General features: G+C 42.3%; 1 protein-coding gene across 1 annotated transcript in view; it reads left to right on the forward strand.

Moving 5' to 3' along the window:
• The window catches only part of LOC133018264 (netrin-G1-like), a 53878-nt gene extending 34690 nt beyond the window's left edge, over positions 1-19188 (forward strand). The window contains exons 3-6 of the mRNA XM_061084585.1: positions 5482-5654; positions 9420-9446; positions 11507-11551; positions 18950-19188. Of these exons, the coding sequence (XP_060940568.1) occupies positions 5482-5654; positions 9420-9446; positions 11507-11551; positions 18950-19188 (484 nt within the window). The remainder of the gene's footprint in view (positions 1-5481; positions 5655-9419; positions 9447-11506; positions 11552-18949) is intronic.
• Positions 19189-27012: the final 7824 nt, after the last annotated feature.

The raw sequence follows: 27012 nt of genomic DNA on the forward strand, positions 1-27012 counted from the left end.
TGAGTTGTTATCTTCTCCTTATCTTCACAGCAGCAGAATAACACAGAGGCGGTAGCAACCAGGCGTTTGTCGGTATGTGGCCTGGTCCTGGGGCTTCCTCAGCGTATAGACTCTGCTACCGGCCAGATGCCTTGAGTTGAATCTTTTATACGACAAAATAAAGAGATGTATAGCAGCAGCAAAGGAGTAGAAATGCAAGAAATAGAGCAGATATGACCTGATTACCACTGGTGTCACGATTTTCAGGTCAAAGACATTGGGATGTGTAGTTTTAAAACTGGAAAGAAGTTAGTTACAAAGTTATTTTAGCAGCATATCAGTTGTTTTCATGGACTTACTGCATTGAAATATAGTCAGTCAAAGGCTGTGGGAACAGTTATTATAGCCAGGATATCAGAATTATTATTTTATTAAAGCGTAGCCCATGTTTCGTGGTTAGGGTTAAACAATGCTGTCATTTGGAAACAAGCCTCCTCCCTGCACTGAACTCCAAGGATCCTGTTGCTGTTGTGAAAGCGTCTTAGAGGAGAAAACTTTGGAGAAAGTCCAGATTCAATTCTCAGGAGATCTTCAACAGAACCTGTTTGAAAACATCTTATAACAACACGTCATCGTCACTTTAATGTAAACGTGCCATTTTTGGTGCTTTAGCAAAAAATAAGCTAAACTGTCTCCAATGATCGCTGGATGTCACTTAACAGTAAAAGTGTGATTCATAATAAACTGCCTGGAATAATGACCTATAGAGTCGTTTTACACTTGAGGACATTGTCATAAACACAGGTGGGTAGTGAAGCATTTAATGTGACAGTGAGTCAGCTTAACAGGACGAGGACCCTAAATCTAAAGCAGCTAAATGGAATCCAGCCATCAGTACTTTTACTACTAACATTTCCCGTGAAAAATAAAAAGGCTTTATAAATTTAAAAAGGGGTAATTTGGATTTTCTGCGAGTTAAAACTATCATATATGTAAATCAAGAATGTTTGGTCCATGCCAACGGCATCGTGAAAAGGTCAAAGTCAAAGAGGTGAAGACATCGGTGGGTGGACTCATAGGATATTCAAGAAAATCTGAAAAAAGATACTAGTTTGAAAATCAAATATTAATAATCCAACTATTTTCATTTATATTTTTCAACAGCAGTTCCATTTCCTACCTTTAATTCTGTCTTTCACGTTTTTTTTTTTGCTATTTCACCTTTAAAACTTTATTTATTGCGTCTCTGACTTTTATTTTTTCCCCTGGAAGTCAGTGTTGAGTTTCGACTTGAAAATTAGCAAATGAAAGTTTCCCTCACCCGTCACTTCAGCCTCCTCTTCTTTGAGCTCCTGGTGTAACGAATTCCGTGCACCTCTCTTGTCTCTCGGATCAGAGATGCGAGGAGCTGTCACGAGGAAGAAAAGCTGTGTTAGACATAGTGAGCCTGTCAACGTGGTGCCAGGCAGCCGGGAGAAGCAAAGGTTAGGCAGCAGCCGGCGGAGGAGGTCCGGGGCACCGCAGCTGTCTCTCCTCTGGAATATCAACTCACAGGAGATCCAGGACCCTCGCCGTCCTTCACTGTGGAGACTCGGCCATTGTTTCATTTGTAACGTGCACGATCGCAGGCCACCATCTGGTCTGAACCAGATCAGTCAGGACTAATATCTATATCCGATTAGAAGCCAGGAGCAGAATGAATGACGATATGTTTTTTTTCTAGAGCTCATGATACCAGTGTTAGTTTTTTCATGTTTAATGGGGAAAATTTGGTCCAAAAATCATGTATTTTTACTTAAAATTTGGTTTTATTTTCTCTGATTGTCTGTGAGATTCTGCTTCCACACCGGTGCAAAGAAGGTAAATTCATATGTGGAGTTCAAATTGAAAAATGGAATTTATAAAATGTTTCTACAGCTACAATACGATTCTATTTCTTCCATTTCTACAGACAATTCACAGACCTTGCTACGAAAACTCTTTTCATTGAAACTACTTCACAGTAAAGAGACGATCCAACAGAAACTGGATTATTAAATAATTGAAAAGTTTCTTTTTTCTGCACAAAGATGTTGCTGTTGATTTGTTTCCCACAGTTTGAGCATCTGTGACTGGATTTCACTCCAGTCACAGATATTTCAAATGCTAAACAATGAAAAACTAAATATCTGCCTGGTTAGATATAAATACTTCATTATTGTATGTTTGTAATGGTTTTTACTGTGATTTGGGTTAACTGGGACTTCATGAAGAGTCTATTAGTAACTCCCAAATGCAAAAACACATATCCACCTATACTATCCCGCCTATATTAATTGCCTCATCTTTTCAGAGCATTATTGCCTCTGGTTGAAAGAAGGAACAGCAGCTCGATGCTGTGTAGTGTCTCCTCAGGGACAGTCACTTGTTTGGATAATGGATAATAGCAATTGCTATCGGGCTGAGCTAAAAGGTCATTAAAACTTTATGAAATGTGTCTTTGTAATGGTGCCGGTTCAAAAGGCTGGACATCCAGGGAGGGGGAGGGGGCTCTCATGTGGCCCAAAGCAGGGACAGAGAAACTCCCTGATTTCAATATGACAATGCCAGCGGCAAAAGCATCTCATCCCAGAGCTCCCCCGAGTCGGCGCTCTGTACTCTATCAGCTCACCGCCCGCACCGGTCGGACCCGATGATCCAGATTTTGCTGGTTTTTAATTAAGTGGAAGGTCAAATCTCATCGCTCTTGACTTCAGGGAGCTGCCGCTGTCTGCATGGCAGAAGAGCTACAGCCAGTCATTAATTTTATGGAGCAGGGACTTTAATTGATTAAAAAGTTAAGGACTATGGGGAATGTGTGGTAAAAAGGCATTTGCATTTAGTTGCTGTGATCTGGGCTCATATTCACTTTCATCCTCCGCGGCTGCTGATACCGTGAGACAGCGAGAGGGGGATTTTCTTTCATAGATAGACTCGAGTAGTTATGTTCAACTTTAATAAGGCTGTCGCTTGGTTTTTTCTTAGTTTAATGTTCAGGTTTATGTGAACTTCTGTACGATCACTTCAGATTTCAGTGAATTTTATCTTCCGTGTTCCTTATTGAATAATTTTGCAATTTGGGAAACACCTTCACACAAGTCTGTGTCTATAGGAAGAGTCAATGAATGGTTGCTAACACAACATATATTTTTAATTATTTGCCATATAATTATGTCTTTTGTAGTTTGAACTTCCTTTAGAAACAGTTTAATTAACATTCTGCATGAGCTCAGATTGTCTTTGGATGATTTATTATCACTAATTGTGTTATCAGCTAATATCAGGTTTTAATCCAATTAATAAACATTACTTTTTGAAACCCTACATATAGTTTGTACTTGTATGCATTTGCACATAATGAATTGATTAATGTTAATAACTAAATCCCAGGAAGCTATTATAACTACGTCTTTAATTTAAATACTCTGATTTAAAAACAAGTGCATGTGCATCTATTCTTATACATTAATTTATCTCTCATTTTTACATTTCAATAGTGTATTATGAACATTTAATGATGAGTTAAGACATAGATGGGTTTACATAAAAGTTACCTAAAGAGCGACGTTTCCAGAAATCCAATTCCTGCTCATCAGATAAACAGAACACGGTAAAGTTTCCCTTTGTTTCCCCACTTCTATCCATCATTAATGTGAGATGCCGCTGTAAGGCCAGGAAGTCAATTAGAATGGATGTATTTCTGACTGCCGCTGTCATTCCTCCGGCTCGGGTTCTCCGGTGACTGTTAGAAAAACGGGAGAAATCTTCCCTCGAAGCACTTTGTAAAAACAAACACAACCGGCACGATGTGAAACCATGAGCCGACCGAACCCCTGGGGGGGGTTCTGTGTCAGATCCTCTCCCCGGCTCCCTCCCTAACTGTTTCTGTATAAACCCCGAGAAGCTGAGGTCACCGGTTGTAACCTCCTACCCTCTCGGGAGTCCGATTAAATACGGAGAATTATATTTGGAACGCAGCTGGAATATGAAACTGGAATATCTCATGTGACAACAAAACCCTTCCTGTTCTTCCCTCGGCTCGAGCTCTTCACTGGAGGTAAACACGAGTCCTCGGTGAAATCAGAAAGCCGGTGCTCCGCGGGCGAGCAATTTACCCTCAGCATTCAGGTTGTTAGACCCACCGCAAGTGAGACTCGGGCTGCAACCAATTTGTTTCGTTTTCCACCCCGGCTCAGAAATACAAGCACGTTTTGTTCCATGTGGTCAAATGGGGTTGGGGGGTGGGTTGAGGGGGGGTCTGGTGGAGTGTTGACAGCCTTCAGGCCTCGTCTCCCCTCCTGTCAGGAGAATCTGTCAACTCTGCCACAGTTCTGTCTAATAAACCAGCTCCACCGACCGGTAGAGGCTCAGACTTCCTGCCTGCTGGCTCCCTCTCGCTATATAACAATGTAACTTTGAAGAAAGTTACATAAAAGAAAGTGAATTCTCAGGATATTCTGCTCTTCTTTTTAAAGCCATCATCTCTCCATCAGACAACCTGTTCCCTGCTCAATTAGTGAGTCTCACTTGCCTTTCGTTTAGCTCTCCGTGTGGCAGAAGTGACCTTATTCACAATCGCTGTTCCCTCGGCGGGGGGGCAGCGACAAATGAGGCCTTGTGTGGTGTTTTTTTTTCAAAGCCGGGCATAATGAATCTTTGTGAAAGGCAGGATCCAAGTGAGATAACCCACCAGGATTTCTATTTACCCCAGTGAAAAACTGCGAAAGGCACAAATAGGGTTTCAAAGGGGCGGAAAGTCTCCGGTAAATTTCCAGAAACTTTCCGGAAACTTTCCATGGGAAGTTAAGCTAGGGAATTTTGGGAATTTTGAAAAAAAAAAATACGCAAATTAAAATATATTAGCGTGCTGATTGAGGATTGTTCATCTGTTCATCTAGCCTATTTCCATTCATTTATCCATCAATTGTAAAATATTTTCACAGACGATTCCAATTGTTTGGCTAACTATTTATATCTCTGGCATTGCATTAGTGTTTTTTTTTTACAAACTTTTTTCTCATCTTATTCTACAGAACAATGCCACGGGCACTATCTCATGTGTGGAGACATTTCACCCCATCCAATGTAGAAGGAAAGGCTGTGTACATTAGCAAATACTGTGCAAAGACCTATGTTAAGAATGACACAACGATGCAGAAGCATATAGTCAAGTGCCCAAAGTTTCCTCAGGGCTCAAATCAGCCTATGACACAACAAAATGTTTATATTTATGTCTGTATATGACAAGGTAAATACAGTTAGTATAATTATCCACAAAATTTCCAGTTTATTCCCGTTAATTCCCGTTAATTCCCATGGCAAGTTTCCAACTTTGAATATTCCCAGAATTTTGCAACCCTAGGCACAAATAAGCCAGGGCAGACTTTTTTGCGTAATTCTCTCCAGAAGGCATCGATTCAACAGCTGCAGAAGGATGCCTATTCATGTCTTTGTTTTCCTTCTGCCGTTATCTTTCTGTCTCAGATGCAAGTGCAACCTGCACGCCAACAGCTGTGTGTTCGACAAGGGGAAGCTGGGCTGCGAGTGCGAGCACAACACCACGGGGCCGGACTGCAGCCGCTGCAAGAGGCACTACCACGGAAGAGCCTGGAGCGTGGGCTCCTACCTGCCAATCCCCAAAGGAACCGCCAATATATGTGAGTACACCAGTGTTTCTATTTCTACTGGGATACTGTTGATACTGGTTCTAGCAGTCAGTGATATCTGATGACCATGGCAATTCTGAAAACATCATAACTTTGACTTATTTATTAGTTTTGCTCGACTTTGACTTCTCATCAGCCCTTTGCCTCTGGGCAGCATCTCTCATAAATATATCTCGGAGCCTCTGCCTTTGGTCTGGTGAAGCTACACCGTTAAATATGTGCCGTTAGCAGAGCTGACGTGGAGATGAAATATACAGCGTGTCATTTGGCTGCCGGGGGTGGAGGAGTGTTTCCTTTCGGGCGGTGGATTTTCACGGTCGTCCTGCTGCTTCAGAAGACTCACAAGCTGCTCTCAGATTGACCTTTTGCTTAAGTGGTCGTGAGAAGCTGCACTCAGGCGAATAATGAGCGACAGAAACAGATGAGCAACGGTATTGATCCTCCGCCGTCACAAAATCTTTGGCTGAGTGTTCGGACAGAAACACAAATTTTACAGGCAACATGACTTCAAATTGATAGAAAAGCTTCAATAACGACGACCAGTGCTGAGTCCATTCCAACAGGGTTTTATTAATCTTTATCAATTAGTTTGATTAACAGTTTTTTAACAGCCTTACTCATTTGTTCCTCACATTTTCTCACGACATGTGTTGACTTTCAGTGAAAGCTTTGGAAAAAGGGTTTCATCAGATTTTACTTTATTATTATTTGTTTTATTGACAGATCAAGAAGGAACCGTCAAACTCAACCTAGCAAAGTTTTGTTTTGCTTGTAAGGTGTATTCTTGTCGGCCGAGAGGTCGCCGTGTTGTTGTAGAAGTTGATGATGAAGGAAAAGGACCGCGGACCCAGTACTTACAAGTATAATGATGTTTATTACACAACAGCAGTACAGGTCAAGACAAGCTCCGGAACTTGGAGAAATCACACAGGCCAAAATGGTGAAATCTGAAGTCTCCCTGCAGGGTAAGAAGTTTTATAGGTGGGAGGTGGAACCCCAAGACTAGAGATAACATGACGTCATACAACAGGGTCCTTCATTGTACAGGTCAAGAAGTATTCTAAGGGGGAGAGAGCTAACGAATAACACCTGGAATAGTGTTCAAAGAGAGTTTAAGACGCTTAAGCTTTTAAGATGTCATCATGTTTTATAACCATGTTCAAAAGAGTTATTAGCTGAAATATACCACACTTGTTAATCTTAATTCTTAATAATTATCGGTGAAGGTTAGAAAACACTTACAAGTTATTTTTCAAGCAGTCAAAAGGTTCACTAACAATTATTTGTATTTATATTTAAGCTCCATTTCAACCCAGGAAGGCTCCCTGTGCTTCTTCTTCCAACACCACGTTGCATTACCACCATCCACTGTTTTCTTTTTCATCTATCTCAAGCTCATTGGGCTTAAAGTTTCACTTTTGGTCAAAACTCAAATATCTGCATGTTTTTTGCAGCTTTCACATCTGCATGTTTTCCGTCAGTGGTCGTCCACTTTGAGGTTCATTCATTCATACATGAATTTCACTCCGTCCAAAATTTGAATCTGGCCTTCCTGCCTCAACTGTCTGTTCTCATGGTGTGTGCGAGGCAGAAGGTGCTCTTTTACATTATCCCCATTATAATCTTGGACAGGAGTTGAGTCACATTCATCAAATCCCAGGCCGGAGGCGGGGGGCTCATTGCCTCAATAAATCTAATGCAGCCACCGAGGGATGGGCCGGTGGACAGCCAGCCGAGGCCAGATGGTGGAAGATCTCGTCCTCTCGTCCTCTCCTCACTCTGATTCAGTCTCACAGTCGGAGACCCTCCAGGACCTGGGTCTTCTGGGATTGACAGCAGGTTTCTCAGACGCTCTGTTTGATCGTCTGACTTCTTAGGATGTGGTGCTTCGATTGGATTTGTTCAGGAACATGTTATTACCATTGATCCACTGGTTTTGTGTAAGTTCGTGCCTTTGTTGCTTCTCTTCAGGCTGTTTGTTAGCGATGAAGTGGAGGATTATGCAGTGATTGGTGTGAGCAGGTGTGAGTCTGTGGTTGTGTGTGCATGCATGCGTCTGCCTCTTTGCACATGCGACTCCTCTGATTGTGTGTGGGAGTTTGCTTGCGGGAACATTTGTGAACTCTAAGGAGTTATTGCCAGATTTACCGCTGCGCCTCGTCTGTGTTATGAGTGGAGTTTGAGCTCGGTGCTCGACGTCAGATTGACAGGCCGTTATTAAAAAATCCAACACTTGGCCGCATCTGCACTGAACTGATGAAACCAGGGTCTAGCCATATCAAAAGCAATATTAGCACTTGTTTGGCGGCGGCATAAAATGCAATAATGTTGCACATGGAAGTGACGTAACAATATTGGTCCCCCAGGTGTTGAGTGAACACACTTTTGTCTTGAATTATTCCTCTTCCCCTCATAAGTAAAGCCCCGGCCCTGTAACAGGCCTTTGTCCATTATGTGAGGCTCATATTTCCTATGAGGATATTAAACATACAGGCCTCGTATCAAGACAAATATGCTGAACGTGCGAAATCTAATTATGGTTTAATAGCTTTCATCTGTCTTCAAGTCTTCCCCTTTAATCATGGAAGTCGTTTATCTCACAGGTAGAAACAGGGCGAGGTCCATCAAGTATTCAAATCCCCGCACATTTAGATATATGAACATACGTGACCCATCATCTCGTAAATTAGAGCCCAAATTGGAGTCCACTGCTGGAATGGGCCGGAGCTGTCGGCAGCAGAGTGTGAGTGAGAGTGATTCAAATCCCTGGAATAAGAAGGTCCGCAGTAAAAAATCCGTAAGTTGCCTGGAGAGCGGAAGAGGAATCACTCGGGGAATTATGTTGACAGGCCACTTTACAGGGAGCGTCAACTCATCTTGTGTTGCAAAGCAGGTTCACAGGTTAAGGGGGGGGGGGTTAGGGCAGAGAGTTTGATCAGTTTGTAGAATGTGTTTTGGCTTCAAAGGGCAGTTGTGTTTGCCCTCTATTCCTCACACGGAAAACAACTTCTGCTCAGAGTCTGCAGCTCGCTTGCCTTCTTTGCAAATTGGAGCTTAAAGTCAGCTTTCCCCCTGCCGCTGCCGTGTTGTGCTCTTTCCATCGATGGCTGCGACCGCCTCAAACTGGTAATGAAGTGATGGATGGAGTGCAAGCAGAATGAAAGGCCGCCCCCCTCACACACAGAAACACGTAATCACAGAAGGACAAAGCGATGAAGCTGAGTGAAAAGGATCAGAAATTACATTAATTGTTGGTTTGGATTTTGTCTGCTGATGACATTAACATCACACAAAGTGGTGCATCCAGACACTGATAACACACACGGTTCAGACAAAGCCTCATCAGGGTAGAAGAAGAGTCGGCTCCAGGCCAAAGACAAGACCGAGCTCAGAGCGGTAAATAAAATATATAAAGACCATAGAGATAAATTACAATTATCTATGTTTTAAGGGTGGAGAGATAAAACAAAATAACATGTTTATTACAAACACAGAAAAGACTGTTATGTTTTCCAGTTTGATTTTTTTGATTTCATCAGCAGCAGACCTGTTATTATCATCAGAGGAAGGCGGGTGTTGGATCATGAACTGGGCAGCGTGTCTGGAACAACATGCCTGCTGCTAATCAGTGGACACACTAGAGACTAAATCGGATAAACAACACAAACTATTTTTTTTTTTCATGCAGTTTCATGACCGAAGTTTCAAAAGTAAACTTGAGTAAGTTCACAATGTGTCTCTCTGCTCTTTCTGCAGGTATTCCCAGCAATCATGGACCAGTGCGTAAGTTGTTCAAGCTTTTTAAACTTGCATGTCGACTAATCCCTCCCAGTGACTAACTCTCGTTTGATGTTTGTGTGACAGATTGTGTTCTACATTACTGTTGTCATTCATTAGGGTTGGGTACCGTTAAAATATAAACACATATAGGAACCTGGAATACGGTACTGGTTCCAATGGTTCCTTTAAAATACCTTTTAAAGTTGCCGGTAGTATATCTCCATTACAATATGCACTAATTCATGTATTATTGGTTTCATAAAAGTATTGTGGTCGTACCAGTGGCTCTTTACTGGTTAATTCTAGTAACAATGCTAAACTAGCTAAGCTAACATCAACAAAACACTGAATATTTATCTCATAAAAATGTAATCTGACAGATTATTGACATGAAGATGTTGATGAAGTTATTGATTGTGACTTACTTAAAGGTTCAGTGTGTAGAGTTTAGGGACATCTAGTGGTGAAGTTGCATGTTGCAGCTGAATAGCCAAGCATGAAGGAGAACCTGTGGTAGCCTTCAGTTGTCATAGCAACTCAAAAGGCTCCTAATGTAAACATGAAGTATTAAACAAGTCGTAGAATTCAGATGAAACACACAAGTGAAAACATCACTAGGATTATTTTCTATTTAATTCCATCCAACAGATCCCTTACATCTAAATCTGACAGACTGAACCTTTAATGTTTCATCGTCCATGAACCGTTACAGGCTGGCTGCACTCAAGCTAACATGAGCTGCAGCTGCTGGGAATCATGCAGGCTAGAAAAAAAACATTTATAGAAGCTATACATGATGATCTTAGTCTTCGTCTCTTTTCTCTTTCCTCTCATGGACTGAAATTTGGCACCGTGTAATTTAATTTAATGTGAATCAGTACGTTAACCTGGTCATTACTCCTAAAGGTATCGAGTTCGGTACCCAACCCTATCATCCATCACTATGTTTTCCACTGTGGAAAAAAGGTGAATCCAAATAAGCCATTAATATAGAGTTACATCTTAATCCTCAATTAATATGAATGGAAGTGAACCAGTGCATGATGTGACCAAATAAGAATCATTCCAGGAAGTTTATTGAAAGACGTAGAATTGTCTCTTCCCACTGAATGACTTTCTATTAATGTCATTATGAACCATATACTTTTACATTACATTACATTACATTTCATTCAGCTGACGCTTTTATCCAAAGCGACTTACAATAAGTGCATTCAACCCCGAGGGTACAAACCAAGAACAACAAGAATCAAGAAAGTACAAATTCTTCAAAAATAAGGCAAAACTACAAAATGCTATAAGTAAGTGCCATTTAAGTGCTACTAAATTGTTAGTTTCAAAAATATACTTCTACACATTCCTTTAAGAACAGTTTTGCAAGCCATGTGGTACAGTCCGATATTTGGAAAATGTTGTTGTCCTGACTTTCTGGGAAGGAAGCAGACGCAGAGTTCCGCTCATTTCTCTACAGGATAGAAAAAGCAAGAGAACACTTAATGATAAAGGAGCTTTAAGAGAATTGTCTTACAATTCAGAAGCAGATTTTAATTTCCACAGTGTATAAACATCTATGGAAACAATGGAAGGAAACGTTCAATGTGCAGCATGGTTTGCAAAATGGCGACAGACGGACAGAGAGAGACAGACAGATTCCTCTCGACCATATTTGTTGAGCACAGCCAGATATTTGCCCCAAAGCCAGAGAAAAGAAAACCATCCTTTATGAATACGAGGTTCCCACCATGCATCCCTGCGCATGTTGATGCCTGGAGGTGACTCCTCACGCTGGAAAACCACAAGCAGCGACCACATGTTGCCATTTCCCGACTTTGTCTTGTGGAAAAATTCACTCATTAAAGCTGCATGCACACGATTCTACATTCTCCCATTTAGCACTGCAAACACGTGTCCGGACTTTTCCACTGATTCCGAAGGCAGAGCGGCCGCGTTCCAAATCCTGATTATCTATTAATCTATGCATGCTGACCCCCCGTTCTTTAACTATATAACAGCATGTATTATATGACTCAGTGTAATATATAACCTTTCCCGTTTTTACACAGATCGAGCAAATGCCTCCTCTCTTGGTGTTGCAAATCGTAACCAAGGTAGGCTTATAGGCTTTGTAACTTCAGCATGATATTAACAATACAAAGGAAGCACTGATTGCTTATTAATTGGCAATTCTGGGAGGGTGGGGGGGGGGGGGAGGGTTTGCAAGGTAGAAGATTCAAATAACCAGTGTAAAAGCCCAGATCCTCTTCTTCCTCCGTGCACAGCAACACACACTGGTCCTAACTAGACGGCGGATTCCTTTTGTGGTGAGAACGCCGTAGGGAATGGACCACATGCCCCCCCCCCCCCACCCGCGATCACAGAGTCCGCAGCGTCCTAACCTCTTTGATCATGCCCTCTTTTTAATTACCCCACATTGCTCTCTGGGGGCGCAGCCTTTCTGCCACACTCACAAGGAAGAAGGTGAGAGGGGAAGGAGAGGGGAAGGAGAGAGGAGGGTGGGGGGGGGGGGTGTTGTGTAGATTGATCTGCAGCTATCTCCTGTTAATCCTCCGGCCCAAATATCCTGTGTAGTAAGTGTTAAGTCACCAGAAGGAGGACGAGCAGGATTTCCATGATCAAGGGAGGGGGCTTTTCCTTCTGGACACTCGTTGTATAACAAGATGCTAAAGTCGTACATCTCTTTAAGCTTCTCATGAAAACAAAAAACACAAAGACAAACACTATACATTAAATGAGTGAGTCATAAATATATATTTTTTTAGTTATCAGATTTAATATTGTAAAAGAACAAGGGGCTGAAAAATTATTAATAGATTAACCTTAAGACCTGGTTGACTTTGTTTTGTAACATAACAGCTCTTTTCTTATATCTTATATTTATTAATCTCCCCCTCTGCAAGACCATGATACTTTAGGGTAAATGAGAATTGTTGGGTTTTTAACATCAACAATCAAGTTATCCAACACTTTTGTCCACATACACGAGTTTTAACATGCAAATAATATCATTGTTTTTGTTACACTCATGAAAGACACATGGATAATAACACACACATGCATCAATGAAAAGAATTCAGGGTTTGCTGCCCTCACAGGTGAAAGAAAACCAGTCACTGATCAATCTAAACCACCGTCTCATTAACGTTTTAACATTCCAGCTTCTGCGTTTTCTTGCACACACACAATCAAACATTAGTCAGAACTAATGCGTGTTATGAGTCTTTAAATAGCAGCAATTAATTTTCTATCTATCGACTGCGAGTGATTGATCATTTGTTCTGGCTTTAATACCGTGGCTGATTAACACTGTCTGAAAATCTCAACCTGGACAATGTCTCATTGCAAATATGAAATCCACAACAAAACCACGTCTGTGACTTTTCCTACGCACAAATACATTTAACACAATAAAGAAATGACAGTAACGTACCAATAGTATTTACTATTGGTGAATACAAATAGTTAAAAGATTGTAAATTAAATGAAAAATGTGCAGCAGTTTAAAGGAATAGTGAGACATCTTTGGACGTACCTTTATTACCTTGGTTAGCTTAGCATTAGGAGAGGAACCATGTAAAAACAACATGTCACTGCCCACAGTTATGCAAACTAATGCGTAGTTCTAAATATTTTTAGAGTTTTTCTTATTTAGTTTTTCTTGACATAATAAGCAATTGAACACATGGAAACTCCTGCAAGTTATGCAAGTTATGCTCTTGTAAAGCTTCCGATTCTGACTTGACAAGAATTGTCTGAAACTTGAGTTCTTGAAGGGAAAGCACAGATCTGTGTTTAGCTGCAGTGCGACTCTCCGCCTCTGCCGAGTGCAGCTGACAATTTATTCTGAACTTCCGAGCTTGCAGTCATGACTAATGATGAAGCCTTCATGTTAATATGATAACAGGAGGCACCGCTGAACGCAGGTCTCAGCTTACCCTGACATTATGGCAAAAGATATTGATCCAATGTAATTGTAGCAACACTATTCTGTCTCGGTTTATATAATTAGAAGATCCTGTATCTGGAAACTGTCTCCAGTTAAAGTTAATTACACTGCTGAATGTATAATTATAAAAGCCATTTAAAAAAAAAGGGGAAATTCAATTAAGCTGCTGTTGTCTCAGTATTTCATGTTAAAAAGGAACCTTTTATTGGATTAAAGATAAATGTCTGCATTATAACTCAGGGATTTGTGTAATATCCGATCTGTTAATATGAACTGAAGTATTTGAAAGGGTTTGCTTTTTCCAGTGGATTCTTTTCTCTCCCTCATAAGATCTAGATTTTCCACAAATAGGATTGACAGGCGCTGTGGTCTAGGACACGGATTTATCTCTTTAAACTTCTTATCGTGCTGCGACTTTCTGCATCTCAGAGACTTCGGTTTGCAGCAGGAGACGTGTGAGGACATCCTCTCATCATCCCGTCAGATCAGAGGATTAGAGAACTGCCCGGCTATGTTTAGGACATAAACAGACAGTCAGATCCCCTGCAAACACAATAGACAGAACTGAATGTCTTATGTTTCGGGATCACATTAGATGAAACGTGTTCCAATAATCGGATCAAAAACTCTGGTTCAGTTTGTGTGAACGAGAAACAGGTTTTAAAAATACTGGAGAAGGACTCTTTCTTTAGAATCATGCTTCTGATCAAACAAGAGTCCAGATTTCCATCGTTGTGAAGCCGATGCCGTGGAGAATTCTCTCCGTGGTGGTTCGTGCGACACCAGGGCCCAAGGATGGATCTGTCATAACAGTTATCCTGCTAAAATGTCACACATCGGACGGGGGTGTGAGGTGCACGTATGTCTCAGGGGGGGGGAGCGAGCTGGTGCTTTGTCGGGACTCAAATTGCTGTGTTCTCACTCGCTGCCAGCACAGGTCCAAGAGGGAGTCATGCCACGGGATGTCCACACCACGATATATGGAAGTTGTTTGTGGAAAATCGTTCAAATAGGATGACAATCACTTAATTTTCTTAATGTTAAAAGTTAGTTAGTTCGGTGCCCAGAGGGGAAAATCCATCCTTCCATTAAGATAAGATGAGATAATCCTTTATTAGTCCCACAGGGGGAACATTTGCAATCTTACTTATCCTTTAAGGGTCGCCAGTCCATCTCAGGGCCAAACACACACAAACAAATAACCTTCCAATTTAGATTCTCTTCAATTAACCGAACCCCAGGTCTGCATGTCTCTGCACTGAGGAGCTCTGGAGAAAACCTTCACACACACACACACACACACGGGTAGAAAACTCCAGCTCCACACAGAAAGGCCCCAGGGTTCGGAGCTTCTTGCTCTGAGGCAACGGTGCTAACCACTGCACCACTGTGCAACATAACACTGAATCAATACACAGCAAAATGTTTTCTGTGGCTCTGGAGGGAGCTTTACAAAGTCTGCCAACACAAACCAACGCTGTCCAGGCTCTGCTGCTTTAATTTTAGTATTTTCTCCAGGATCCGTCTCATGTGAGTTGTTTATTTTTATTAAAGTCCAATATTAAAAATCCTGGATTTGCCTTTTTTCTCCCCCCAGATCTCCAAGATTTCATGGGTTCCTCCCAATAATCAAATGTGATATTTAATACATACAATCAAATAAAAAGCGTTATGCTTTACTGGCTATACTGATTATCGCTGAGCAAGTGTAAATGCATATTATACATTTTATTACTGAAGACAGCAACTTTAATGTGATATTGTTTTGTTTATGACAGCAGGTCCTGTGAATGGACTGAGACTCTGCAGGCTCATAAGCTTCTGCAGAAGCAAACTAATTGAGCCACAAATGCTTTTAGAGCGACAGTCAGTCCTGAGGGGCCGCCGGAGGCCACCGGATTATCCTCCGGCCACGGGCAGCACATTTAACGCCTTCACTAGACAATGGAGATCCCATGGACATTTCTGTGAACACACACAGAGCAGGTGTCCATTAACTGAGAAACGAGAGAACAACATCTCTCCTCAGTGTAGCCAGGAGGCCGTTAATGTTTGGATCCGCTGAGGACGGGCCGGCTGTGATTCAGGAGTTATTTTCATGCAAAGTTCAGCAGACACTTTTTGCTCGGCATGGGGGGGGGGGGACCGGCTGGTTTAATAGGACCTGATGTTTGGTGTTAAGCCTATAATGTGTGCAGGGTTGTGGGACCACTTTTGGTCAGGTCGGGATTAGACTTTTAAATATAAACATCACAAACAAAATATAATGAAGGGCTGTTAGTCACGTCTGGGCAGAAGAAACAAGCTGTGAACTGAACACTCACTTATCTGCATTTCACTTGATATAGCGACGATGTTTCTAATCACATGACAAACAATATTCACTCTCATTGTAGCTTGTTTTCAGTGCCTTATATACCCAGAGCAGCTAAATGCTGATTTTGCTTGTCTGATATTGAAAAATAAAAAGAATAAATGCTAAAATATAGTAAAGTTTCCTGCCACACAACGAAAACAATGAGTAGAAAGACAGTAAATGTGGAAATGTAAAGTTTTGCTAAAATTTAATCCATTTTATGATAAGACTAGAAGGGCGCACAAAGAGCACATCATTCCTGCCTCTGCTGTTTTCATCCGATCAACTCCAAATTGTAATGGGTTCTCCCTTTGGACAAGCCCCACCCTTATGTAAGATTTAATGGAATTGTGCTCAGTAGTTTTAGTTCAGTAGTAATCCTGCTGAGAGACATTTTAAAACCAAACAAACAAACAAGGAAATCATAACCTCCTTAGTTTGGTAAAAAAGTCACTATTGTCATGATGTCTGAATCTGGTACAGGACACAAACTGCAGAGGACGTAGAATAAATGCATCACAATTGACCAGAGAATGGATCCTGAGAGTTGAGTGCTCCAGAGTTGAGGAGGGGACAGAAAGTGCTGCAGGGCTGAGAGGCAGCTGAGAGTAAAACCTGAAGACACAGAGTGAAACAGGAAATAAAACTCAACAGGATCAAGAACTGCTGAGACTAAGTGGAGCATCTCTGTGGTGAACCGACCAAGTGCCAGAGAACAGAGGCAGCGCTGGGTTTATATGCTACTGGAGTAGACTGCATGAGGATTCACAGGTGTGCAGTGGAGAAGTGGGTCAGCCTTGCAGCAACCTACGACACACAACCACACACACACACTCAACACAAACGTTTAACACACAAGGGGAGGGAAAGAGAGGAGGAGAATATACTTAGTGTGCATCACCAGGTAAATGCAAAACACAGACATATGATATGGTTTTCTGCAAAACTGCCAAATATCAGTAAAGTGCTATGATCACTTTCAGCAAAGCCAGTGACTAATACAGCCAATTATAATATTCAAGATTCTAGTTCCATCACTTTTATGGAAATTATCGAAAACCTGTTGCTTAAAAAAACATCTGCAGCATCAATCTTTTCCTTGTTCAGTTTTGATTTGCCCTTTAAATGGAAATGACTGTAAACACACAGCGTATTCATGATAGGATTTGCATACCAGTGTATGTGTGTTTGTGTGTGTTTCACTTAAATCTGAACATCACAATATCATATTTCCAGCATCAATTACATTTTTTTGAATCCATCTCCAACATCAGTGGTAAATGTCAGGTTTCTTTGTCAGTTCCTGAATCACAAAGAGCAGTGGCTTATTGCCAGACTCATTATTTTTCACCAGTGCTCAACAATCACAGAGAGAGAGAAATCTGTCACGCAGACACCAGAGCTGCTGCATTTTAAATAAGCACTTTGAATGATATTTGCTCCTGTTATATTATAATTATTGATCTTTCCCAGAAACACATAAAAACAGTTTAACAGAACAAAGTCATCACACAAATCCGCTCCGTCTGGTGGTGGCAGATGAGGCATGAAAAGTGGATCCACCAAAAAAAAAAAGAAGAAAAGGAATGGCAGCACTGCACAGAAATACTTCAAAATCCCAAAGTGATCATAAATCCCTGCATCCACAGGTGGAATTTCCATTTAAAGCACCTAACAGCAGCTTTATCTGTGTGAAGAGGGTGGAGATATTATGAAGTTAACTCAATCCCGGCGCCTTTTTAATCAGTTTTGGCAGCGGCGATGATTATTTGTCGGGGGTTTATTCTGACGCATGAGCCACATTACTCAAAAACCAAAAATGTGATTACTATTTATGCAGGGAGCGATATCCAATTACACTGAAATCTCTTGGCAAATATTACCTCTTCCAGGATTTCACCTCTGCCAGCAGAGAGGCTTCCTGGGATAATTGAGTCGTGGGTTTTTGTCTGGAAATGTGAATATTAGCTCATGTAGTCCTAATCAGTCCGTATCAAAACAAAGAAATGTTCCTCAGACGCCGGAGCATGTGCGGGTTCAGGACATTACATCCATTTCTGCCAACAGTGTTGTGTTGTTTGTTTGTAATGTTAACCGCAGGGAAGGAAATAACAGCAATTGGCGAATAACCTGGAAATTAATTTGCATATCAGAAGGTGGAGCTGGTGGAGCCAGGCTTCCATCCCACCTTCCCCTCTCTCTGCTCTTAGAGGTGTCATGGGAATTTCTCAATAGTCAAGCACAAGTCATCTGGAAGTTTTAATTCTACATCTGCAGATGGGCATCACCGTACAAAACCATGGCAAAGATTTCATCCAATGAGCAATGACATACAGGACACACAGCACTTTTATACATTTCCAAGCTCCTCCTGGAGAGGAACGCATGTGATCGATTCACCTCTTTGATCACTAGAAATAGGTGATCAGTATCCTGTCTCCTGCTCTGTCTCAGACCCCTTCAGTGAAACATCTGTATTCAAAGATCTCTTATCAATGTTTTACAACCCACTCACATCCCCTGTCATGAGACGTCATTTGTTAGGTGACCATGTGAGTGACAAAGTCATATAACATCAGTTGCTTGAGCAACACCCTGATATGTAAGGGAATCCATTTGCTCATCTTTCTATACATCAATGCCCAAATGGTAAAATTGCCGCCACAGAGGAGAAGCACATTTTAATCCTACCGTCCTGAAAGCGAAGGCCTGTTAATACTCTGGCGTCCTTTGATTCACTTATCAATAATTTCACCTCATCACCGCCATTGGTTTTGTTTGCTGTATTATTTTGCCGGCATTGTTTGCTCCTGTGCTGCTCCTAAGAATATCCGTAAAATCCATAAAGGTGTCTGTCTGTGTTCCTTTTGTCATAAACAGTCACTCAGGGAAAGGGCACTCGCCGGCTGTGGGCTGTTTTCACACAGTACATGTGCCCCGGTTGTTGTTTGTCTCCTCCTCTTCCTCTCCGCCCTCCTTCACCAGAGTCCTTGGCGTCGCCCTCCCCAAATGTGTCAGCCGAGCTCTGAGGACGCCGAGCGGTGCCGACAGGAGCAGGGAGAGGCAGCTTGTGCCCCATGAACCTGCCTGTTGATGTTCTCTGCCGCCCTATCCCTGAGTGATCTATTAATCACCCCCCCCCCCCCTTCTGTCTCCCCTGCCCCCCTTTTTGCTTTGTCTCCGCAGCTCGAGTGTGCGACAACGCCATGCTGCGCTGTCAGAACGGCGGCACGTGCCACCACCATCAGCGGTGCCACTGTTCCCCCGGCTTCACGGGCGTCCTGTGCGAGAGAGCTCGCTGCCAGGGCCCCGGGGAGTGCGACGACCAATTGTCCGGACGGGCCGCGCTCCATCATCCGCCGATCGGCTGCCGCGCCGCCCTCAGCGCCATCGTTCTCCCGCTAGTGATTGTTTCCCTGTGGTGAGGGGAACCGGACGGGCCTCGCATTCCTCAACCGAAACCCCTAAGACCACATGTGATGAGACTGAGACTCTCAACATCAAGGACGTGAAGGACAAGAGACGTGTGAGCGGCGTGCTGGGCGTGAGAAACTCTTTTGTGTGCCCACGGTTTGCGGGTGTCGGTCGAGCACGGATCTGTTGAGCTGAACGATAGACGGATCCGTGAAAGAGGAGGAGGAGTCGCCGCTGTCTTTCACTTGGAGGCCTCACTTTGTGGTTATGTCATCGGCTGGTGAATCTCATTAGAGGCAGCGACACACACTCTGAGAGCAAACTGTACAAAACTAGACACACAAGATTTCTAAGTATCATCTGAAGTGGTTAAAAAATAATACTGTGGACGGGGACTTCTTAAAACGTCTCGCTGCCTCCTTCCTTACTCGCCGTCTTCTCTGTTCTCCCTCCCTCCTCGGCTCCTTCCTTCCTCCCTCTCTCCTCACCTCCTGCCTCCTCACTTCCTCCTCCCTCCTGTGCTTTGGTGACTCTGGTGATTTTTTTTTGGTTCGCTGAAGGGTGTCAGTTGTTTTTTGCGAAAATTCTGCACATGTATTATTATCAAGCCTCTTGACAAAATACCAATGTAGTACTTTTTTTTTTCTTTTCTCAGAAGCTTTGTAGTCATGCTTGAGCTCACCTGTACGGGAAACAAACAAAAAAAAAGTTGTAACATACTGTAACTGTATTTAATTTTTGTATAAAAACAGATATTTTCATGACTACGCAAAGCGAAAAAGATGTATTACTTGTTTTCTATTGCTGCCGCCCTGTCCTAGATGTGGACCATAAGGAGTTTGGTTGTATCGTTTCTTTGCTTGTGTGGCACATGGCTCTCCTCCAAATGAGAGCGGCTGTCAAAACTATGTTTACATACACACGTACACAATACACTTCCACCAAAGGGAAAAAAGAAAAAACATGTCTGTGTCTTGTTGTTGAACAGTAGTAAATTTTATTATGTAGTGACATGACGTTGGTCAGATGTGCTGGAGTGAAACCGTGTATTTTTTTGCAGATAGGTACAAGCCAATGACAACAGCTGAATGTCATTATAAAGGGGTTTTATTTTGAAATGCCAATTTTTGACCAACTCACTGGAACACCAGTTGCCGGTAACGCTATATATCAGTAGACAAATAACTGGGCGGATGGCTGAGGTTGTATTTTTGACCAATGTGCAGTAATCCCTCCTTCTCCTGCTTGTAAAAGATGGAGGATGCGGCAGAATCTCCAGCCAGAATCTCATTAGCTTTATGTGAATTTAACAAGAGGGGGGAAAAAATGGAGATTGCACGGCTGTCTCAGAGGTTGTCCGGCTCAAATCTGTAATCAGATCTAATCCCTGAATCAAATGGGAAGAGGGGAAGGTTCTCCGAGCTGGTTGGGGGGGTGGAAGCCGGCGTCCTGCTGCGGGGAGCCTCCGCCAGGCAGACACGTTCAGAAAATGAGCTTTAATTCACGGAGGATCAATGATTAGAAATGAAGTCGCTTCCCACTGGGTGACATATTGAGCACTGAGACCAATTTCATTTGAGAGATTAATTTTCCTCCCGAGGTTGTCATGAAACTCCTAATTGTGTTAGAGTCTACTGTAAGTGCCTCTCATTAAACGACACTGTCAATGAAAAGAGTGGCGGATGCCTTTTTTGAGAGAGAAGGACGAAGAGGAGGTTTTTAAAATGGACAAACACATCGCGGATGTTTATTCATCCGGCAAAAAAGATATTCATGGAGCTCGTGGTCAGCGTAAATCTGGAGGAGGAAATGCAAGAAACATGCTACAGTATTGTCCATTAATTTTATTTGGAAAATAAATCAACAACCTCAGTAGATACTCGACAATCACAGATTAGTAGTAATGATGAGAATTATGGATTCTACACACTTTAAACCTGTCTGTGATAAGAGTGATAATTCAGAGAAATGTTAGCATGTCCAGCTAACTGAGTGTTACCTTCAAGGCTAAGGAACATTCCAATGCAGCAGTCCACAATAGCATAATCACTGTAGCATTTTCCTTGTGTGTAAAGCTCCTTCCGTCCGCCCACAGAGAAACACACTATTACACAATACCAACAATAAAGCTTCTTGCCCGTCTTGCTTGTCCAAGTACGTAGAGGGTTAAAGTGTGAGATCTTGTACGTGTCCTTCTCATACTTCTAAACTAGTGCTACACTGAAATAGAAAAGAAAGAATCACTCTTCTACATCGGCCCCTAATTAAAATAATGCAGTTGGAAAAACAAGTTATTTCATTATCAACCAGCTAATGTGACCTTAGCTTAAATAGCTCACTGGCTACACCTCATGAGCTGTTTTTCGTACAGACGGTCCTTGGCTGGAAATGAGAAGTTTGCTTCAGTCCATCTCAGCATGAAATCAAGGCCTCAAAACTTTTAATGGTAAATTTGTCCAACGGTTATCGTGATCTACTAACGGTAACTAAGGGAGACAGGGTTTGGGGAAAGGTCAAGTGTCTCTTAAAACTTCGGGATGCGACTAAAACTGAGGAATCACTTTGCTTTTGCCCGAACTGCAGTTACAGTTGTACAACCTGCTGTGATTTAATAGTTTTCTTCAAGGCTTCTCTCTCTGCAGAATGCGAAGTGGCTCATCTGGGACTGTTTGCGGTGACGGCTGGTGGCGAAAGTTTTTTTTTATAGCACTGTTTTGGGGCCAGAGTGTTCGTGTATGAAGGACAATTACCTTTATGACATGTTAGTGCAATAAAATTGGTGTTTTATGATACTTGCTCCTGGCTTTGGGCTGTATATTGCACATTAGGGCAAAAAGTTTCCCGTTTAGATTCACGTCTGCTGCAGATTGTGGCAGAAAATTTTGATGAAGAAGATGTTAAGAGGATGTGTGCTTACAGAGGGAGTATTTAACTTTCCCATTTCCTTCACCAGAACCAGAGACAAAAAGAGAAAAGATATATTGGTATTGAACAAATGAAAGAACACCTTTTCAAATACAAATAAAAATGCAGATAATGAGACCTACATCTGGCTGCTGTTAAAGATTTTATGATAATGAATTTTTGGTACGTATGAGGCTTTTTTAGTCAGGGGTCAGAATTTCCTGCACAAAGTAAGACCTGAGGGTTTTGCTCGTGAGTTATTTCCTCCGCTGCTCCGTGTTCCACCAGCTCCTTGCCCTTCCTCCTTTCATTTCCAAGACTCAGAGGGGGGGGATCGCAGGACATTTTTAGACGCGAGCAGTCCTTGTGTTGCACCTCCGTCAGCAGCGGTGGCACCAACAGAAAGTTACATAACATAAGACGAGGGGTATTCAGTATCCAGGAAAGAGGAGGCTCAGCAACATGACTGGAGCACTCAGCTTATTAGCAATCCAATATCCATATGCAGCTCACCAGTGACACTCTTTGAAAAGGCCCAGCCGCGGAACTCAAAGCACAACTTGATGGCGCTCGGGGGCAGAAAGCTAAACTTCCCTGTCAGTCACCGTTAAGCCATAGAACTGCAGTGCTGTAAACGGAGCATTGCCATATAGAAACCATTTAAATATGAATAAAGCTAAAGCTAAAAATGGTGACAAAAAATCTGGTTCATATTTGCTCCCTCGGCTGTTTTCATATCAAGGGTTGTAAAGAAAGTACGCGTCCTATTTAAATCTCGAATTTTAAGGTTTGTTTCTCAACAGCCTGAGAATCTAAGATGGAAGTCGTCCTTCTACTTTTTTACGAGCCAAATTTAGCTCGGTGTTTGTAACAATCAGTCGGCTGGCTCAACTGTCACTGTAACAAAAGAAATGAGACTACACGTGTGGCTCCATATGGAGAATTCGCAGTTTCCAAGAAGACCTCTTTCCTTTGAGCGGCAGCCCTGTTCTCGTGGAGCGAGGGCTGCCTGCTGTCTGACAACGGAGGAGATCTTGTTTACTTGTTTGCTTGTCAGTTTCCAGAAAGTTTCACTGCAAGAAATATATATCCCCCATTTGAAGAAAAAGTTTACAGCCGGCATGGAATCCAATTTAATTGGTGTGTTTACTTAAAACAGCTGAATGGCGAAGGCACTTCTGAACAGAGATATTGCCGTGTTGGATTGAATTTAAACATATTGTATTGATGCTTTATATAGATTATACATAAGTTTATCCATCAATACATAAAGCTTATCCTTTGAGGGTCGCAGGGGCAATGGACACGATCTGGAGTAAACCCTGTACAGCTCACCAGTGAATCACAACGAACAGAGACAAACAACCATTCACACTCACACTAATGGACAATTGAGAGTCTCCAGTTAACTCAACTCCTTGGACTGTGGGAGGAAGCCGGAGAACCTGGAGAAAACCCACTAGGACACCGGGAGAATATAGAAAGTAAATTGCAAATATAGCAGGTTCTCTGTTTCTCAATAAAAAATGATAGAAATAATAGAAATAGAGAGAAGTGTTGAATTGTTATTCAGTTTGTGTTCGATAAGTGTTCTTTGGAGGAGTAAAAACCAGGTTGCACATGATAAGTTAATCCATCGATGCATTATGAAGCTTATCCTCTCAGGGTCGCTGGGGCACTGGAGCCGATCTGGAGCAAACCCTGTACAGTTCACCAGTGAATCACAACGTACAGAGACAAAGAACCACTCACACTCACACCGATGGACAATTTAAAGTCTAGAATTAACTCAACTCCTTGGACTGTGAGAGGAAGCCGGAGAACCTGGAGAAAAGGAGAACATAGAAAGTTAATTGCAAATACAGTATCTTCTCTGTTTCTAAATAAAAATAATAGAAATTCGTGCCCTAATGCTGATTTTGGGAGAGAAGTGTTGAATTGTTATTCAGTTTGTGTTCGATAAGTGTTCTTTGGAGGAGTAAAAACCAGGTTGCGCATGATTTAAGAGGCACAAACGCATTCCAAGTGGCACCTCGTGTGTGTTTTTATGTGCACAATACATATGCAGCGCAGCACACCGACTCCTCCACATCTATAGGACCTTTCTGCTGCCTCCATCCTAATCAATTTTTCAGCTCCAGCGGTACAAATTGTATCGGCTCCATTTATGTGGCAACACATCAGGAATGGCACTTATGGAGGGGCGGGAGAAGCATGCCATCTGTGGCTTTATCAAACTCCTATTCACATCCCTGACATCGCAAGGACAGCTGGTGGGTGGTTTCGCCGGCTTGGCACACAGAGCACTCTGGAATCAATAGATAGCATAATGGAGAAACCCTTGTCCCCACTGCTCTTACAGGAAAAAACGGGACCTGACCACACGGGAGGCGATGCTTCCACCCGGCCCTCGTCCATTAGCTCGAGAACCACGAGGAAAACTGTTCTAATCATAAAAGGTACAAGTCGACTATTTCTGAGGACTCCTAATCGGAACTTCAGCGGGATCCGATGGAGTCGTTTCAGGTGTCAAGTATAGTGCAGATGATTGCAAGGGGGGGAAATATGGAATTAAAAATATATATGTGAAAGGCGGAGGCAGCTCGGAGCAGGGTAGTTGAGAGTCTGGCACTAAACGAAAGCTATAAAAAAGAAATCTGCTTTCTTGTCACGGCCACAAACCAATCTGATGCCCCCCCCCCCTCATTTCAATACAATCTAGGGCAGCAATCGGCCCCTCAGCTACAGATGGTAATCCTATTCAGTGTCACACATGATCACAGCTCTTGTCTATTTTTGCTCAATGCCAAATCCAGCACTTTTGGCCTTCAGTGCCACACCTAAATTGCAAATCAGCCTCGGCTGGGATTGGCGGTGCGAGCCCAACCGCTACCCCCCCGCCCCAGCCGAACCCCCGACCGACCGACACCCTGTTGAAGAAATTATTTATGTATCGAACCGACGCCGTCCATAAATAAAAGATACCATTCACAATCTGTTCCACAGTTTCCAGGAGCTTGGAAGAAAATGGTTTTTTTTTTTCATTTGCTTGGAGGGATGTTGGGGGGGGTTTATGTTGGTCCCTGGGGTTTCATCACAGACACCTCGGAATGGGGGAGAGGAAAAATAACATACCTGTAGAATGTGTAAAATATTATCACCTCTTCCCAAATGCATGTAGACCGCCATCAATTTCTACATGGAAAATGTCCTAGAAATCACACCTGGGCCAATTCGGAATTATTAAATTTATTATATCTCTTTAAAAGAAATGCACGAAAACCAGAGATGATATTGTTTTATTTCAGTTTGTTGATATGCATTTTACAGTTTCATAGAGTCAACTGTTAAGAGAGGGGACAAGGTGAAATAAAGCTATGAGATGTATTGAGTTAATACACAAATGCAAAGGTTGTAGGCATGGCATGTAAATGGAAGTGTTAATAATTCTAATTCAAATCAAAATGTGCAGTATTTTGCACTTTGGGAGCCCTTTACCTCTGTTAGCACGAAACCAGCGGATTTACCAAAAGAAAAATACTACAAGAATAAATACATCCACCAAAATTATGTTGTCACCCTTTGTTTGTTTGTTAGTTTGTTAGCACGATTACACAAACACAACCAAGGAAGAAGCCATTCAATTTTGGTGCCTATTCAATGCAGGAATTTTTTTTCCCACTCTCTTTAACTTCCAGAATTGACCCGGTGAAACATCTAAATCTATGAGTGTGTGGATTCGCTGCCACTTCTACTCTACTGCTCCTTTCTAGTTTCCAGTTGTTTCTGTGACGTGAATGAGATTTCGGACTCTACCTTGACACAGGGCGCGTGACACGATATCTGCCGGTGGTGTTCACACCGGTGAAGAATTCAGGTCAACTCACCTCAGCCGTCCGACGCCGCTCGCACACGATGAACACATCACACGGGAAGAGGACGCTGTCACGGTACAGGTGTGCTCGGCTCTACGGAGGGAATTGGACACAATGGCTGCTTCTCTGAAGAGCTGGGGCGACAGAGGTAAAGTGAACTGTGGTGAATCCTAATGTGTTGATTCACATTAGCCCACACACATCAACATGCCACCACTGTGCAGACACACACATACAGGATGTTGATAACAACATGGAGTCGGAGCTTGTTGCCCTTTTACTGCTGCAGAATCCATATGAAAATCATAAGGAATAATAAGTCCTGTGCTGGATGATCCACATAAATAGCAGAGCCATGTGAAAATAAAACTGCAACTATCAGAGAGACTGGATATCTAAGCCCAAAAAAAGAGAGATTATAAGAACAAAGACAAATTATTACCGAAAAACTTCAATTTTATAAGAATAAAGCTGAAATCTTTGGCTACAAGTCATTTTGCAGGGAGAATATCAGGAGATCAGTCTGTTACCTGGTTAAAATGAGGAATAAGGAGCATCTTGTTACTTTAGAAGAAACCTTACACTCAATATTTTTGACTCATCAGCACCAAAATAAGTGTCAGGACTTGAAAAGATTGTTGAAGAAAGTGTGTCTATAATCTGAAGAAAGATCTGAACAGACTTGAAGGAAATTGCCTCTTTAAAGGAAGAGGACATGTTTGGTGGTGAAGCTCTGGTCAAACTCTGCCAAGCATCTGTTGTCATTGCTGCTTATTTCCCTTTATTGAAGATTATGACAAATTATGTATTGTTTATTTGGGTGAACTAACCCTAACATCAAACTAACCCTGCATGTAAACGTTATGCATTTGCTGTTATTGCCGATCTGTGTTATCTAGCAACGTCATCTTAATTGTTATCGTAACCCAAACGAGTTTTGACTGCGACGCTAGTTAGTTCAGAGACTTTTGGAAGAAAAAGAGGCACAGGTGGCAGCCGTGGCCCAAACTCCAAAAACAAGGAGCTGCTACACAGAAGCAATTAGAGAGGAAACAG

Source organism: Limanda limanda, chromosome 13 (genome assembly GCF_963576545.1).
Source record: "Limanda limanda chromosome 13, fLimLim1.1, whole genome shotgun sequence".
In the NCBI taxonomy this organism is placed as follows: Eukaryota; Metazoa; Chordata; class Actinopteri; order Pleuronectiformes; family Pleuronectidae; genus Limanda; species Limanda limanda.